The sequence below is a fragment of the Habropoda laboriosa genome, unplaced genomic scaffold, assembly GCF_001263275.1.
Source record: "Habropoda laboriosa isolate 0110345459 unplaced genomic scaffold, ASM126327v1 scaffold210, whole genome shotgun sequence".
Taxonomy (NCBI): Eukaryota; Metazoa; Arthropoda; class Insecta; order Hymenoptera; family Apidae; genus Habropoda; species Habropoda laboriosa.
In genome coordinates, this window is record NW_017100373.1 from 919,427 (window position 1) to 934,969 (window position 15,543).

General features: G+C 38.1%; 1 protein-coding gene across 2 annotated transcripts in view; it reads right to left on the bottom strand.

The window, feature by feature from the left end:
• Positions 1-3,030: 3,030 nt before the first annotated feature.
• Positions 3,031-15,543, bottom strand: part of LOC108574964 (FERM, RhoGEF and pleckstrin domain-containing protein 1-like) — a 32,352-nt gene continuing 19,839 nt past the window's right edge. Inside the window, exons 12-22 of one of the 2 annotated variants that reach the window (XM_017937642.1) lie at positions 7,121-7,320; positions 6,946-7,035; positions 6,700-6,715; positions 5,725-6,084; positions 5,517-5,626; positions 5,301-5,441; positions 5,073-5,227; positions 4,654-4,775; positions 4,422-4,576; positions 3,645-3,904; positions 3,031-3,566 (exon numbers count right to left, since the gene is read on the bottom strand). In XM_017937642.1, the coding sequence (XP_017793131.1) occupies positions 3,491-3,566; positions 3,645-3,904; positions 4,422-4,576; positions 4,654-4,775; positions 5,073-5,227; positions 5,301-5,441; positions 5,517-5,626; positions 5,725-6,084; positions 6,700-6,715; positions 6,946-7,035; positions 7,121-7,320 (1,685 nt within the window). In that variant the 3' untranslated portion in view covers positions 3,031-3,490. Of the gene's footprint in view, positions 3,567-3,644; positions 3,905-4,421; positions 4,577-4,653; positions 4,776-5,072; positions 5,228-5,300; positions 5,442-5,516; positions 5,627-5,724; positions 6,085-6,699; positions 6,716-6,945; positions 7,036-7,120; positions 7,321-14,816; positions 15,066-15,543 lie in introns of those variants that run through there. The other variant, XM_017937643.1, reaches the window with a different exon arrangement.

Consider the following 15,543-nt stretch of genomic DNA (forward strand, 5'->3'; position numbering starts at 1 on the left):
GACGCTCATCTTTATATCGTCCCTCCCACTCTGATTTCTTGCGGTTCTTCCTATAACTGCCGCTTCTTCGAACACGGATCCATGCGAGAAACAGCACAATGAGGGCAAAAAAACAGCCACTAGCCAAGGCTAAGGTAACCAATGATGGACGTGTGATTCTAACACGTCTGATTGTTGAATCCTGTTCTCATCGCACCTCTCCTGCCTCTATCAACCGAATGTCTGTCAACTCCAACCTCCTTCTCCACCATACAAGTTGTTACCGTCCTTTTTCTGTCCTGTCTATCAACCGCTTCATAATTTTTTTCTTCCTGGTGCCTTACTTTTTGCAGCTGCTTAACTAATGTTTCACCTAAAAAATTACCCCATTAAATAGTGTAATGAATAAGCGAAAGGACGAGTTTTCACACAGTATCATACATATCTGTTGTGTCATCAGCGTCAAAATCCTTGAAACTACGTAATTCTTAATGAGAATCTTCGTGCTTTCTCGCATATCCTTCACCTCTGCATTTTTCTTTTTCAAGCCATTTATGCAGACATATTAGTTAAGGACTTGAGGACTTTTTCACTTTGCAACAAATGAGAATAAGAATTTTGTATCACATGTCCTAATAGGGGATCTCCCGATCTAAATGAGAAAAATTCGAAAGATAACGATCGGTAAAACCAACCGTCGGCTACTGGTTACATCACTGGAAAATTCACGTGTGACTTTTTTTCCTTTGAACGATCGCTTTGCTGTGCGAGTGATTTTAATCGAAGAGCGCGATATAGAACATATTTTTGAGGATTGATAAGGCGAGCTTCGAGTAGTTGCGTCACTGAAGGAGCCTCGTCGATTGGGAAATCGTCACAGTGATCGTTGACCATCGAACGATCGACATTCAGCAACGATCGAAAGCGTTAGTCGCGATCGCGGTTCCCTAAAAGTTCACAGGAATGAACAGAAACGCTGATAACCCCGCGAGTTGCATTTTAGACATTGACCTAAGTCCAATAACATTCGATCGATTCTGTGTAACGAGACGATTATAGTCATACAATTTGTCGTGCAGTTTTTTAATAATGTATACAGATAGATAACTGATTTCGTAGAAACGCAGTTTTACTTGTTTTGAGATTACCAAAGGACCACGATTTTATCGCCTATTCTCGGTACAAGGATAGTTTGCATTCATAATTCTCACGTTAGTTAAAGACTCGTTTGACCGGCTTCACTTATGGTATTTTTAATATAAGCAGAATTATCCATCCTCAATCAGTTACGGTGATACCGAAGAAACGATTAACGAATATCACTCGTGATCGTTGCGATTCCATTAAGGGGAATTTCCAGCTTCTTTCCAGGTGAGGCTGAAAAAAATCTTGTACCTGCGAACCAGCGGAGCGAGCACATGCTCAAACACGCAGCGGAACTTTTTTTTTTGCTGGAACTTCTATAAAAGATGCGGCAAACGGTAAAATCAAGGAAACAATAATTTATACGTAGTGTAATTTAGTGATTGTCTGCAAAGTCAGGCAGACACGTTCGGCGTATCGGTGAAAACTCGACGAATCTTGAAAAAGGTAAAGAATATGTTAGGAGCGCTTAGTTCTCGCAACTAACATGAAAAGAATTTACGCTGTTGTTACTTACTTAGAATGTACTAGGAAGGTTACACACAGATTAAGGTTCAGACCAAGGTTCTTTTTATAGTTGTATATTTGCAATTGTTTCCAAATATACGCGTAACGTTATTTCGTATTTCAATGAAGGATTTCTACGTCCAGATAACGTGTCTATCGGCTAGATTAATTAGCAGTATCTAAAAGTATTGATGTACGTTTATTGCGGAATATTAATACATAATGTTACATAACGACTTATGTAGAATCTACGTTATGAAACGTATTTTGATCAAAAACGATACAATTATTTTTAAATAAACGTACGAGTTTGGCAATTTGAACAGTGCTCCTTTACACGATGCACGAGTATTTTCGACAAGCTGCTATAGAAAACGGTATACTTCTGGCAAATATACCTGAACGGACGCGGCATATCCAATGCGCGCTTATGAATACGATTCATCGAGTATAAAACTAATTCTTTCCAGCAAAAGGACAATTTAAAGAATCGTACATGACCTTGCGTGACCTTCAAAGCCCAACATATTATAGGTCAATGAATTTATCTCAGAATAAATAACATACCTTGCAAAACGAAAATATGTAGCTTCATTTAAAAAAATAAAGGTTACCTTGAGATCTCGGAGGCACCTCCACCTAGACAAAATTTTAATAGAACAAGTTCTATTTGAAGCATTTTTTCAAATAATGAATAGTTCGGGAGATAATTGTGTGGATGAATTAAAATAAGACAACCTGTATATATATACACATATAGTTATACTTATATGTGTATATATATATATTTATAATATATATTATAACAAACAATCGTAGTAACTAAAAAACAGATAACCGTTAAGTTAGAGACTTCTCTTTTTCGCGTGGATATGTGTATATTCGTATTACTGCGTAGATTCTTTCGCCTTAAATACATGCATTCGTTACGAACGTACACGCGCATGGTGTCATAAAACATTTCTCATAGCATAGCCAGTCTAATCGAATCGAGTATTGCTTCTAAGGAGGTAATACGTAACAAAAGGGAATCGTGAAATTATAAAATCCTTAGTAATAGCAAGAAATAGTCTCTCTGTATATCTTTCGTTAATATTAATTTAATAACGAGGAAAAAAACTCTAATAGGCTAACAAACTTATTGTCTTTGTTTTTTTAAGACATAGATCGCTAAAGAAACTTCATTATAAAATTGGTCCAAGGTTTACTCTAATATCTAATTTTCTTTCTCTTCAGCATATGTAGATATCGGAGCTTCACCGTTTCAATGACAAACAAGAAATCGTCATCAACAATTCGAATACGTTTAACTTTGTGTATCAGATTCATATGAGTTTTAAACAAATGCGAGATACGGTTAGATCTAAATAATTATATTTACATTCCAATTATATCACCCTTGTTAAGCGTATCTTCAAGTACGCGTCGGTCGTCGTGAAAACTAAAAGGAAAAACGATTAGAACGCGATGCATTTTAATATAAAAGTTGCTCTGAAATAACCGGGCTTGAAAATGAGCATAAAATGAATGCTTCCCCTACGTTTTACTTTCAACTTTTGTTTTCTTTACGAAAAACAGCTGTGAGTGTGTGTGTGCGCGCGCGCGTGCGTGTGATTTCGATTTGATTGTCAATTACCATATTAAATCGTATAAATTTGATTTTCAGTCCACGAATAAGGCCGCGAAGTTTTAATGCGTTTTACCGCTAACACAGGTTTTCCCTGAAGATGTTGAGATTTCTCGATTTTAATACTATACCACATATAATGAAAAACTGTTTGAGATGAAGTGGCCTGTAGCGCTACTTTGCTCAAACGTTTTCTTACATTACTTCCTTTCGATATTCTATAGAACACGAATGTTAATATCCTTCTTTTCCGTTGAAGCTATCCGACACGTGGCTTTGTTGTGTCGCACTCCGAATTACTTCGATCCACCTGAAAAACATTCATGTTTCGTCAGTCAGACTCTGAATAAATCTCTAACTGTGCTATTCTTTAACGTATTATCCTCACCGTCCAAATGTGTAGTCGCTCTCAGCACGGAAAAAATAAACGTGATTCTTAAATTGCAATTTGAACACGAAATCTTTGTTGATCCCATCCTTCTCCGATGGGGTAGTAACAGTGTATCCTAACAACGGCAAGCTAGCCAATGGGGAGTCGTCTCGATGTGATTTATAAAAGAACAAACAGAAGTTGGTAAAAACGACCCAGAGCTTTTGCCAACCATTACTATTTTTGAATTTCCGCAAAAGAAATCCACTGAGTTGGTTCTAAAACGATTTTTTGAATTTAATTACACCTTTGTTGTTTATTCGATACACCGTGGAACAGGAGCTACTACCCCAGACAAGATATAGAGTAAGCCAATGACTATAATCCAATGTATTTTTTTGTCACACGACCTAGAATCCCGTTACCACCATCCTACTGTATCGATTGGGACTGGTATTATATCACTGCGTCATTAGTGGTAAGAATTGAATTCAAGAATACTTGGCATTTGTTATTTTAAATAATCAAGGAGACAAAATTTCGAATCTTAGGATGAATTAGAATGGATTCAGTTATACACATTTGCGTTTTAGGATCCAAGGTTGTATTGGCAACACAGTAACAATGACACACGACCAATATCGATCGTTTTGCACGATGCAGTTCTTAAAATGACCGTTTTAAGCGTAAAGTGCACTTCAAAATCAGTAGACGACGTCGGTATTTCAGATCATGTTAAAAAAAGGCCCATAAGATGATTGGTCTACCCTATATCTCGTCTGTACTTCTACATACTTGAAATGCTCTCAATTGATCGCTGTAACTGATACTCGTGTTTCGATGCCAACAAACGTGTAAAGTTGTATTACTCCGTTGAGAAGCCTTGGCACCTCCGCAACTTCCTCGATCAGCCTCCAACCCAATACCATCGCCCATTTCGTCGGCTGAACCTAAAACTTCATTGTATATCGCATCAATAATAATTCTACTCTACTTTCGTTAACAATATATAACAAATAACACTTACTACAAGACTTTAAATTCAAGTAGGGCATTTTTGGATCCGCGTCAGCTTGCGCGATAGCAATGATCAAATCTTCCAACCATCTCCCTTTCTCTTCTTCGTTACTAGCGGCAACCGTTAAGGATCTACGTAAACCGTCGACTTAAATGTACGGTGTGAAAATTTGTTCGTACATGTTGCAATTGAACAGAAAAGAAATAAAAGTAAAAATAAAAGGAGAAGGAGAGGAGAATGATTTTTGCAGTGAATTGCTCGTCGCCAAAATCTTCACTGATACACATTTACATTGGAAGAATGACACGCTTAAGTGAACTCTCTACGGTCAATTGACCTCTTAATGATCATAGAGCTCCGTCCTTTTAACACCTCGTTACGTTCAATAATTTACTTAAACGGAACAGTAGCCCATTCACAGTACTCACTGATTTCCTTGGGCGTCGATTACGAATGCAAAGTCCGAGCCAGTTTTATTGTCGCCCTCCCGAATTTTCATTCCTTTTAGCGGTAGTTGACCATGAACATGAAAGCATTGCGTCGGTTGTTGAGTACGGAATGTGTACAATAATATGTCCGAAAACTAAAAGGTGAGCAAACGAGGAAGTTTAGGAGGGAAAGGCAACATTAAACGGACATTCACCTCGCGGACTTACCAGGAAAAACATTCTTTGCTGAAAACCTTTACGACTATACTTTTGCAAGCAACCTTGCCTAATAAATCTACGACCCTCCTGAACCAAATTGTCGAAACCGCTGATGTCCCTTTGCATTTCGCAAAGTTGAACCAGATTCTCCTACATTCGTAATATAGAAGCGTTAAATATCAAGTTATGATTTTTAAATAGCAACAAGGAGTTAGAGATATTTACCGCTTGATTAATTATGCTAAGACCTTCGAGCAACGTCTCTCCTAATCGATCTCTAGCCGCCAGGCAATCTTCGAAATCCGTGTGATCTTTCGGATAGTGATCTAATAATCCTAAGGGAGAAAAAAAGAAAAAAATAATATTCGTTGTGATGCCGGGGGATCTAATAATGAGTTTATAGACTACTTCCTGTAAAAAATAATTAACGTACTATCGATAATACTGTTGTAGTGCAACAACCGTTGCAACGGCTTTAAAAGGAATGAAGTCAACGGTAGATAACAATACTTCTGCGCCTCGAAATCACGGCACAACTGATCGAAACAACGGGATGTCCTTGTATAATATTCCATTTTCTCGAGGACCGGTATTAGATTCTCCAGATATTGATCGTAAAGCGGCAGTACGTTCAACAAAGTGTTGTAAAGAAAATCACCAATGTTGTGTCGTGCATTACTCTCCCACCGTTCCAATCTTGCCTCCATTTCTTGGAGGCAGGGCCCATGGACGTCAGCTAAAAGCTCGATCAGTGAAACCACAGCTTCGCCCTCTAATTCTGCCTCTCGAGATACTTCCTTTTCCTGACTAGCCTACTGAACTGTGACTTTATTCCTACATCTTCATTCGAAACAAGTTAAGAGGTCTTCCTACTGTGACGGACTGAAAAAATCAATTTTTTTTTTTGCATTTTCTTATAGTTTAACATCTCGAAAATGTCCACGAAGTTTTAAAATTTAATTCTCAAAATTGGCAGAGATATATGCCTTCAAGAGAGCGGTTTCATATAGTCTTAAACTGTACTTAAAACTTTAAATGCGTGTTTCTCGAAACAGCATTTTTGAAACTGGCTGACATGATTACCAAAAAACCAAAAGTCCGAACCACTCCAAATATGTCAGGTATATTCAGTAGATGTTGCTTTATCGCCTGAACTAGAATTGTGCAAATATGTTCAAAATTCAGTCTTTGCGGTTTAAAAAACCATCATTTTTTTTTTTTTTTGCTAAAATCGAAAGCAATTTCTTTGAAACTTCGCCATTTCTTTATTTCTCAATATTTTTTTATTATTCTAGTTCAGACGATAACCACACGTCTACAGATTAAGAATATGTGTACATTTTGTATTTTGGATAAGTACAACATCTGATATCATGTCAGCCATCGGGAAGGATATTTTTCAAGGCACTCTCTTCACGGTAGCCCTATTTTACAATAAATGGATATTTTCACTTATAAAACATATTTTTGTGTTCTTAAAAGATGATAGAATAAACACACAAATTTGCAAAAGGATATGTGCAGCACTTGCTTTGTTTTAAATTTCCGAAAAATTCAGTTTTTTTTCAGCCGTCACAGTAGGAAGACCCCTTAAAGTCTTTACGTGCTTCGATTTCTTATACGTTCTCCATTCGATTATTATGCACTTACGTACCACGTTTATCACGTCAAGATCTTTCTTGTAAGTTCTTTCGGTCATAAGAAGTTCCTTTGCGATATAATACGCCTTATCCGTCGGCCACCTCTGTTTAGAAAAAATAAAAATACACGACCAATTATAAAATATGGTGAAATTACAGGTAAAATATTTTCACACGCGAGGAGCTCACTTTAGTTTTTCGAATTTCGCCATCCTCAACCTCTCCGTTTCGTATATTTTTTACGGGGCTCAGGTCCGGAGTATTGACCATGCTCGCGTTGCTAGTCGCCACCATACCATTTGTACGTTTCTCAGGAGATTTTTCATTCACGTAAACAGAATTATTATTCTCCTGTTTGTTCGGTGTCCCCTGCTTATCTGTCTCGGTATCTGTAAATGAAAACAAGTAAGAGAAGGAATTCTTGGATCGCGAGGGTGAAGGAGAGGCTTAGACCACAAAGAGTAATAAAATGGCGGTTTACATATAAGAGACAATAAGAAATAAACGCTCGAGGAAAAAATATGAAACTCGAGTCGCATGCTACGGTGCACTGTATATCAGCCTCCGTTGACTTTAGCTGCGTCGATTTTTATCCCGTTAACGATAGGATTTACAACGAAGTAAAGACCAAAAGAAAAAAAGAAGAAACAGAGAATAAGAAAAATTCGAGCAAAGGGATTTCAGGAGAATAATCGTTCTGTTTATCGGTCAAAGAGAAAATTCTCGTGAAGCAAATAACACCTTTTAAATTCAATACTTTTCCACGAAATTCCGCATCTCTGGAATTGAAAAACCGTCCATGTAATTCAAATTTCTTTTTAAACAGTATTGAATTCCAAAAAGGTTACGTTGTTCGAAAGGAATAACACGAAGCCACGTAAAATCGTGCAGGGAATTAATACGAAGGATGCATTTCAAGGGAGAAAGAGCTTTTTAAAAGAACGTCGCTAATTCTACGTTGCACGTGCCACACATCGCAAATCGGTGCTACGAAGAGTCTAACTTCGGAAAGATATCCAGCGTAGAAGTTCTGCAAGGTAACATAACTGAAAAATAATATGTTTCCGTACATCTAATAACCAAGGGGCAAAAATGAAGGAAAATCGGTGGATCGCACGAGAACAAATGCAAAATAAACCATCTCTGGACATGCAAAACGTATATGAGGCATTCCACGTCAAATAGCAAAAAGTTGCGGTCATAGTCACCGATTTTTTTCACAACTTGCAGGATTTGTTGATACCCTTGAGAAACAAAACTGTAAAATTTCAGTATAGTTTTTAAACTATTTACTGTTAAAGTTATTGTAAGAAACGCGAGACATAGACGATGGAGTCGTGGCCTGGTCTTTATCACTCAGGGTCACAAGAAGAACAAGCGCACGGATACACGCGGAAAAACACTCTGGTTACAACCGTAGAACTAGACGGACACCCCAGACAGCGTAGCAATAAGCAACAATTCTTAAATATACATGTATACCAGGGGTGGCCACAGTGCGGCTCTTATTGTTTTGTTATCAAAGATAAATAAATGTCTCTTTTAAATATTCCTTACTGAAATGTGGCTTCCAAAGGTAGTGTAGCTGGTCACCCCTGATATACAGGGTGGTCCACGCAATTGGTTCAGGTCATAACTCCGTTACTAGTGCATTTACGAAAAAATGCCAAAGGAGAAAGACAAATGGCTCGAAGAGCACTACATTTGCAGGCCCTTAGATTTTTTTTAAGTGCAACAGTGCATGTGCAATTAACAATTACATCATTTCTTTAAATGGAAATGCATATTTTTTGTTGCACAGATCGATTCCTCTGTTCATTCTACGTAAAAAATTATTAGGGTACCATGGCAAAAAAATTATTAGTTCTCGAGATATTTTCAATACATTTTCTTTTATTTAGTGAAATACAATCACAATTTTTCAAATTCTTAGTTTTCGTACTCCAGTTACGATACGTAAATTGTTACTGAATGATGAAATGCTTACTCGTACAAATCAGTTTCTGTTATGACAGCAATGTCGAAACGGTGTTAACGTTTACTAACAGAGTCATGAAGCGTTTGAGCATCTTCTTCAATAAAGACATTTTTTCCATTTAAAGAAATGATGTAATTGTTAATTGCACATGCACTGTTGCACTTAAAAAAAATCTAAGGGCCTACAAATGTAGTGCTCTTCGAGCCATTTGTCTTTCTTCTTTGGAATTTTTTCGTAAATGCATTAGTAACGGAGTTATGACCTGAAACAATTGCGTGGACAACCCTGTCCACAAGTGATGTTAGGAAAAAAATGTTTTAACAAAAGTTGTTTGGTACGAGGGGGAAAATTATGTGGTATAAATATTTCTTTTGTACTCGGTATGGTGGGGGGGATTTCAAAGTCAGTTTAATTTTTTTAAATGGAATGCTATATTTTTTTATACATAATATGATAGTGTATGCTAAGACGAGTTCAACGAATACAATAATGGAGGACATGTGGAGGGGATACCCATTGATAAGACAGAGAGGAACGTGTGGTGATCCAACTCCCGGTTTTTCGCAATTTTACGACCTTCCATGAAAGGAAATGACTTTGTTCGCACCTTGTTGGACTCGTCTTAACATACACTATCATATTATGTATAAAAAAATATAGCATTCGATTTAAAAAAATTAAACTGACTTTGAAATCTCCCCCACCATACCCGGTACAAAAAAATATTTATACCACATAATCCCCTCCCCGTACCAAACAACTTTTGTTAAAACATTTTTTTGCTAACATCACTTCCTTAAAAGATATTTCACTGCATTGAGATAAAACAGACACCCTGTATATGCATATATATGTATAGTATATGTATATTGTTTGGACTTTAACCTGTAAAATAAGCTTTAAACAATCGAAACAGTTTGAACAATCTAATGATATTTTTCTCAGATTATTCTATGTGTGGGTACAGCGTCAAATACGCAGTTGAAACCTTAGCAGCAATTATTGTTATGCTTCCTGGCAGTAAATAAAATTTTATGTACATATTCGAAAAAAGTGTTTCTTTATCTTTAAAATAAGACTTTACGGTTAAAGTGCTGACATGTCGGCTGATTTCATCTAATTTTCCATAACATTAATATTAATTAGTTTAAAAGCCGTTCGAGATAGAAAGCTAAAGTTTTACAATTTCGTTTCTCAAGGGTATCAACAAAGAATCCTGCAAATTTGAAAAAAATCAGTGACTATGGCCGCAACTCTGTGCGATTACTCATATGCAAGTTTATCCTACGAAAGTGCAGAGCTACTAAATCTTCGACAGCGTGTTTCGAGGCAAATTAAAAACATCCAAAGAAACATCGTACTCTGATCGAATTCAGTAAAGGACGAAGCCATTCCACCTTACATCTTCAGCCAGCTACAAAGACCGTTCAAACACGAATCTGAATTTGTTGAGAGTTTGTTTTCGTTGAAAGATCTGTCAGCTTCAACGCATTGTTTCTTAATAGTCGAAAATGTACGACAACGTCCAGATTCGTGAATGGAGCAGAGGAAAGGGTGCGGCTACCGAGCAAGTGAACAACAAATCGTCGAAACAATGAACCGCAAAGAACAGTATAAAACATATCACTGACAGTAAAGATAGGCACTGTTAGGGATTACTCACACATGGTATTGTCATCCGGTCGACCAACGAATCCGGGAGTGCGATAAAAAGATACGGTAATGAAGAACGGAAAGAGGACAACGCGCAGGGACTTGGGAAAATATCTCTAACAATAAAACTTAAATTCAATTGAGAAGTAAAGGGGAGGGAGAGAAAAACAGAGAGAGAGAGAGAACAGAGAAAATAGGAGAAAGTTGGGAAAAAGATGGGACACCATAAATCGAATATAAAAACCTTCTAATCACATAGAAAATAACATCAGAGAGACAGGTTGAAGAAACTAAAAACGAAAAAACGTCGAAAAAATGAAAAACGGAATCACAGAAGACTTCTAGTCATGTGACTTTGTATATAATTTATTGTTATCATAATTAATGTATCAATAATCAATGTACAATAGAGATTTCCTACGCATGGAATGTCGTCTTCCCTTCCCTCGAACGCTGTGATTCCCCATTTTTCTTTTTTTTTTTACCCCTTACGAGCTACCTGCTCTTTCTGCCCTTTGCGTGTTCTGTGAACCCAATTGTTCACCCAACCTAACCCAATGGTGTCACGGGGAATCTTTTATTCTCCAAGGGGAAATCACCGCGTATTGTCGGACCGTATGTGTGTGTGTGTGTGTGTGTGTGTGTGTGTGTGTGTGTGTGTGTGTGTGTGTGTGTGTGTGTGTGTGTGTGTGTGTGTGTGTGTGTGTGTGTGTGTGTGTGTGTGTGTGTGTGTGTGAATATATATGCATATATACAGGGTGAGGCACCTAACTTGATCACCTCGAATAACTTCTAAATTATGCGTTGTACAAAAAATTATTTCTACAAAGGTTACATGGTATCAAGAGGGACATCACGTGGTGTATACGACTTCTTTATAAGTGGAGGCGTTTAGAAGATTTGAAGGTCAACTTTGTTTTTTTAAATGGAATGCCTTATTTTTTTACGGCAGTTCGAAAGCTCTTTAATTTCCAAGTAGAAAAGTATTAAACATTGTTTGTCCTAAAGCTAATAATTAACGAGATATTAACGCAAGTTTGATCGCCTCCACTTGTAAAGATGTCGTGTACACCACGTGATGTCCCACTTGATACCATGTACCCTTTATAAAAATAATTTTTTGTACAACGCATAATTCAGAAGTTATTCGTGGTGATAAAATTAGGTGCCTCACCCTGTATATTCGTATGTATAGAGAGAGAGGGAGTTAACAAGTACGGTATGTTGTTAAACGATCGAAACAAGGTACATAAATTACAAATTGGAGGAGCGCCGACACGACGGACACCCGTTACTCTTTTCTTTTTTTCTCGTTAAGCAACCCTCGCTTTCCCTTCTTCGTCATCTTTAAATCCATTTGGAACGTTCGTTTGATCTGGTTGACGGGGAGAGTTACCTACCACTGTTCTTCGTAAAAATAGACAAAAGAAGCAACATACGAGAGCGTAAATGTCCGTTCGTTTTCCGGAAATTTATCCATCGTCGAAGGTACGCTTTTGTTCTACATCCTCCCTGGAGTCCGCTAAGTGTGTGTAACACGTATAAAAATTTTATAAAAGGTATTCTAAAGTAAATTTCTTCTACGATAACCGTTCCGTGGAAGACGAGGATTTTTGTATTTGCAACAAATCAAACGTACCGTTTTGCTTCTTTTTTTCCCGGAACTGAACGTTCTAATCGAAACGTGATTGTAAATATTGCTCCTACGAAAAATTTGGCAGTAATCGATGAATAAAAATAGTTTTCAACAACAATGTAAAATAGTATCGTAATACTTCAATCGAAATACCATAATGCAACAGGGCAAAAAGAATAATAAAAAAAAAATAAATGACAGCTTTCTTCCGTTATCGAGTAAGTGGTAAAAAGCGAACGGTTTCGAGAGTGATGACTCGGGTCGTAAAGGGTCGAAGGAATGGGGTTCTAAGTCCTGTGTTTCGTATCGCGATCGAGGGATAATACATCGAACATGTAATAACGTAGAAAAAGAATAGGGAGCGTCGAACATACCTGGAAGAAGGCCACGATTAAAGAGAAGTATTCTGAAGGGGTAGAAAGGATCGAAGAGAGAACGCAGAATCGGAGATACAATCATACGGTGTCCATACACATACGTTGCAGTTAAAATAATGGGCAAGTACTGCGCGAGTGACCGGTATATTTACGCGGGTGCGTTTCGAATATTTTTATCAGTGTAACGTGATCTGGTGACTCTGGTAAATCATCGAGGGTGTGTGTAGTTTCTCTCGTAGGGTACTCGATACAGGTGATAACGGAACATACGGTGAGATAATCGTGACAGGCGACAAAGGTATAATCGTTGGTGAGAATCGTGAGAAGGTTCGCTACGCAATGGTTCACAAGGTACCTAAGTATGTAGAGAATAGTTGCCACACGTTCAACGCAAGTGTGTGTACGTGTACGATGCGGGAAAAGTCAAGAGTACCACACTGCAACTAGAGATGTGAGTTTAATCACTGCGTCTCGACTTTACGATGCGCGTTCGTAGTTGAACATCTTCGAGGGTAACACACTCGATTTCTCGTCAAACATTCGTGAATACTTTAAAAGCGCGTCGACGTCTCATCAAAATTCACATCTCTGCGCACAATACAGAGGGCAAATCAAATCGAAACGGCAAACTAAGGCGGTGAGACTATGTTGTGGAGAGAAATCGACAAAGGATCTCAATGCACTATATACGGGAACTAATAAAGGCTACGACATCAGAAGGATAGTTGTAAAATGCTATGCAATCAGGTCACTAAGCCAACTTCGTTAGGTGTTAAGGGAGAACGAAGAAGAAGAAAAAGAAGATGAAGAAACAGAAACAGAAAATGAAGAATTAGAAGCAGAAGCAGAAGGAGAAGAAAAGGGAGAAGAAAAAAAAAAGAAAGGGAATGAAGAAACAAAATAAACTGTACACGTATGCTGGAATTTTGCGAACTTTGTATGAGGAATCTTTCCAGCATAAGCAAAATCGAAGGAATGAATAATTTACAGGGCATAAACTCACGCGCCTTCGAAACAAATCGATCAATTATCGTTTTCCTACTACGCTCTAAAAGGTGCAGTGCAAGTGTGAAAGGCATTGTCAATAAATGAACATAACGTGAGAAACGAGTGGAACGTGAGCAACTAGACGTGTGCTGAACAAAGTTGAAACGAGCGTTCTAAAACGAGGAACTGTGGAATGAGGATCAGGAGATATACAGGGTGTTCCATTCAACTGGAAACGGTGAAATATTTCACGAAGGATTGAAATTACGAAAACAATGTTCCTACAAAAGTTGTTTGGTATATAGGGGGACATTAGATGGTATAAATAATTTTTCTATTGGTGTAGTAATGGAGGAGTTATCAAAGTCAAGTCAATTTCTTTAAATGAAATGCAATTTTTTTCTATTCTTAATATTATAGCGTTTGTTGAGACGAATTCAACGAAGTGCCATATTAAATCATTCTGTTTTATGGAAAGTTGTAAAATCGTGGAGAATTTATATTAGTAGCACAGCCAAGTAGAGTTTAGCTAGCCGAAAGCGTGCGACACATGTTGACCTGACTCCCCGATTCTTTACTACTTTATGATTTTTTATAAAATGAAATGAATTCGTGTGGCACATCGTTGAATTCGTCTCAACAAACGCAACCATATTATGATTAAAAAAATATAAGGTCTTATTTAAAAAACATTGACTCGACTTTGATATCTCCCCCATTATTAGTTAAAAACTATTTACATCACCTAATGTTCCCCTATATACTGAACAACTTGTAAGAACATTTTTTTCATAACTTCCATTCGTCGTGAGATATTCTACCTTTTTCAGTTAAACGGAATACCCTGTATGTATATGGCTAATTGTAAGCGAGAGAACAAAATCGGCCGGGACGACGGCACGCGTAACTAAACGCGAATCAACGAGGAACGATCCGTACCAAGAGAAACCAGGTTATTTGTTCGTTTATAAGCTTTCAAACACGCAGCTTGTACCGAACGAACGCATATTTCTCTCGGTAAAGTTGCGTCAATCAATGGCAACCATAAGAGGCTATTTGTCTCCAGCTACGATCTACCGAGCCGTCTAAATCCGATTTTCGGTGGCACAGTGCCGACAAGGAGTCACTCTTCTCCGGCGCAGAACAATCTAAATAAATCGTGTACGAGAATGGTAAACGTGAACGAAGCACCGAAGATGGAAGCACTCTTCACTCTTTCACACGTCGATCGTTTTTCTTATTTCACTCCGTTCTCGGGTCTGTGTGTTTCTCTCTAGCGTGCTAAGGAAGGCCCCTGATTGTCTCAGAGATGTAGCGTGGTACTTCTTTCTTTGTTTGTCCCGCAGTGTTCTCAACGTGGGTATGCCGGTATGAATCGATTGGTGAGGGTGCGTGGCGTTGCGTGAACCATTACGTTACGAATCTGGGCCACGCGGAGCGGCACGTGCCAAGCCGGCGAGTTCACGTAGCCGTTCGCGTAGTTCCAACGATTGTAATCACCACCTGTCGAAAAGCATACGTAGAGTACATCGAAAAATACGAGTAGTCCGTTCTCTGTTTCAGCTAACGCGATTTTAAACCTCCTTTCCTTCGATACGCGTACCTACCACCCCGTATGTGATATTCGAAAAAGGCAAATAATTGGTAAACGAGGAAATCGAAAGACGACCGTCTTCTGCTCGATCTCTACGATTTTATGTTAAAAGACGTTCTCAGGTTGACGTAAAACACGTCGTGTCGTACGCTGACGAGCCACGGGAAAATGGAAAAAGGCCCATCGAAAGACGCGCGCGCACGTGCACGTGAAAAGGAAACGTTCGTTCGTACTGCAACGGGAACTCGCATAACCGTACAAGTTATCTACATATACTTTTACGTCTAATACCTTGATCCCTATTGCAGGTATCACGACCTTTGCACACTAACGCCTTACGTCTATAATTGAATATAAATATACATGTATATATATATATATATATGC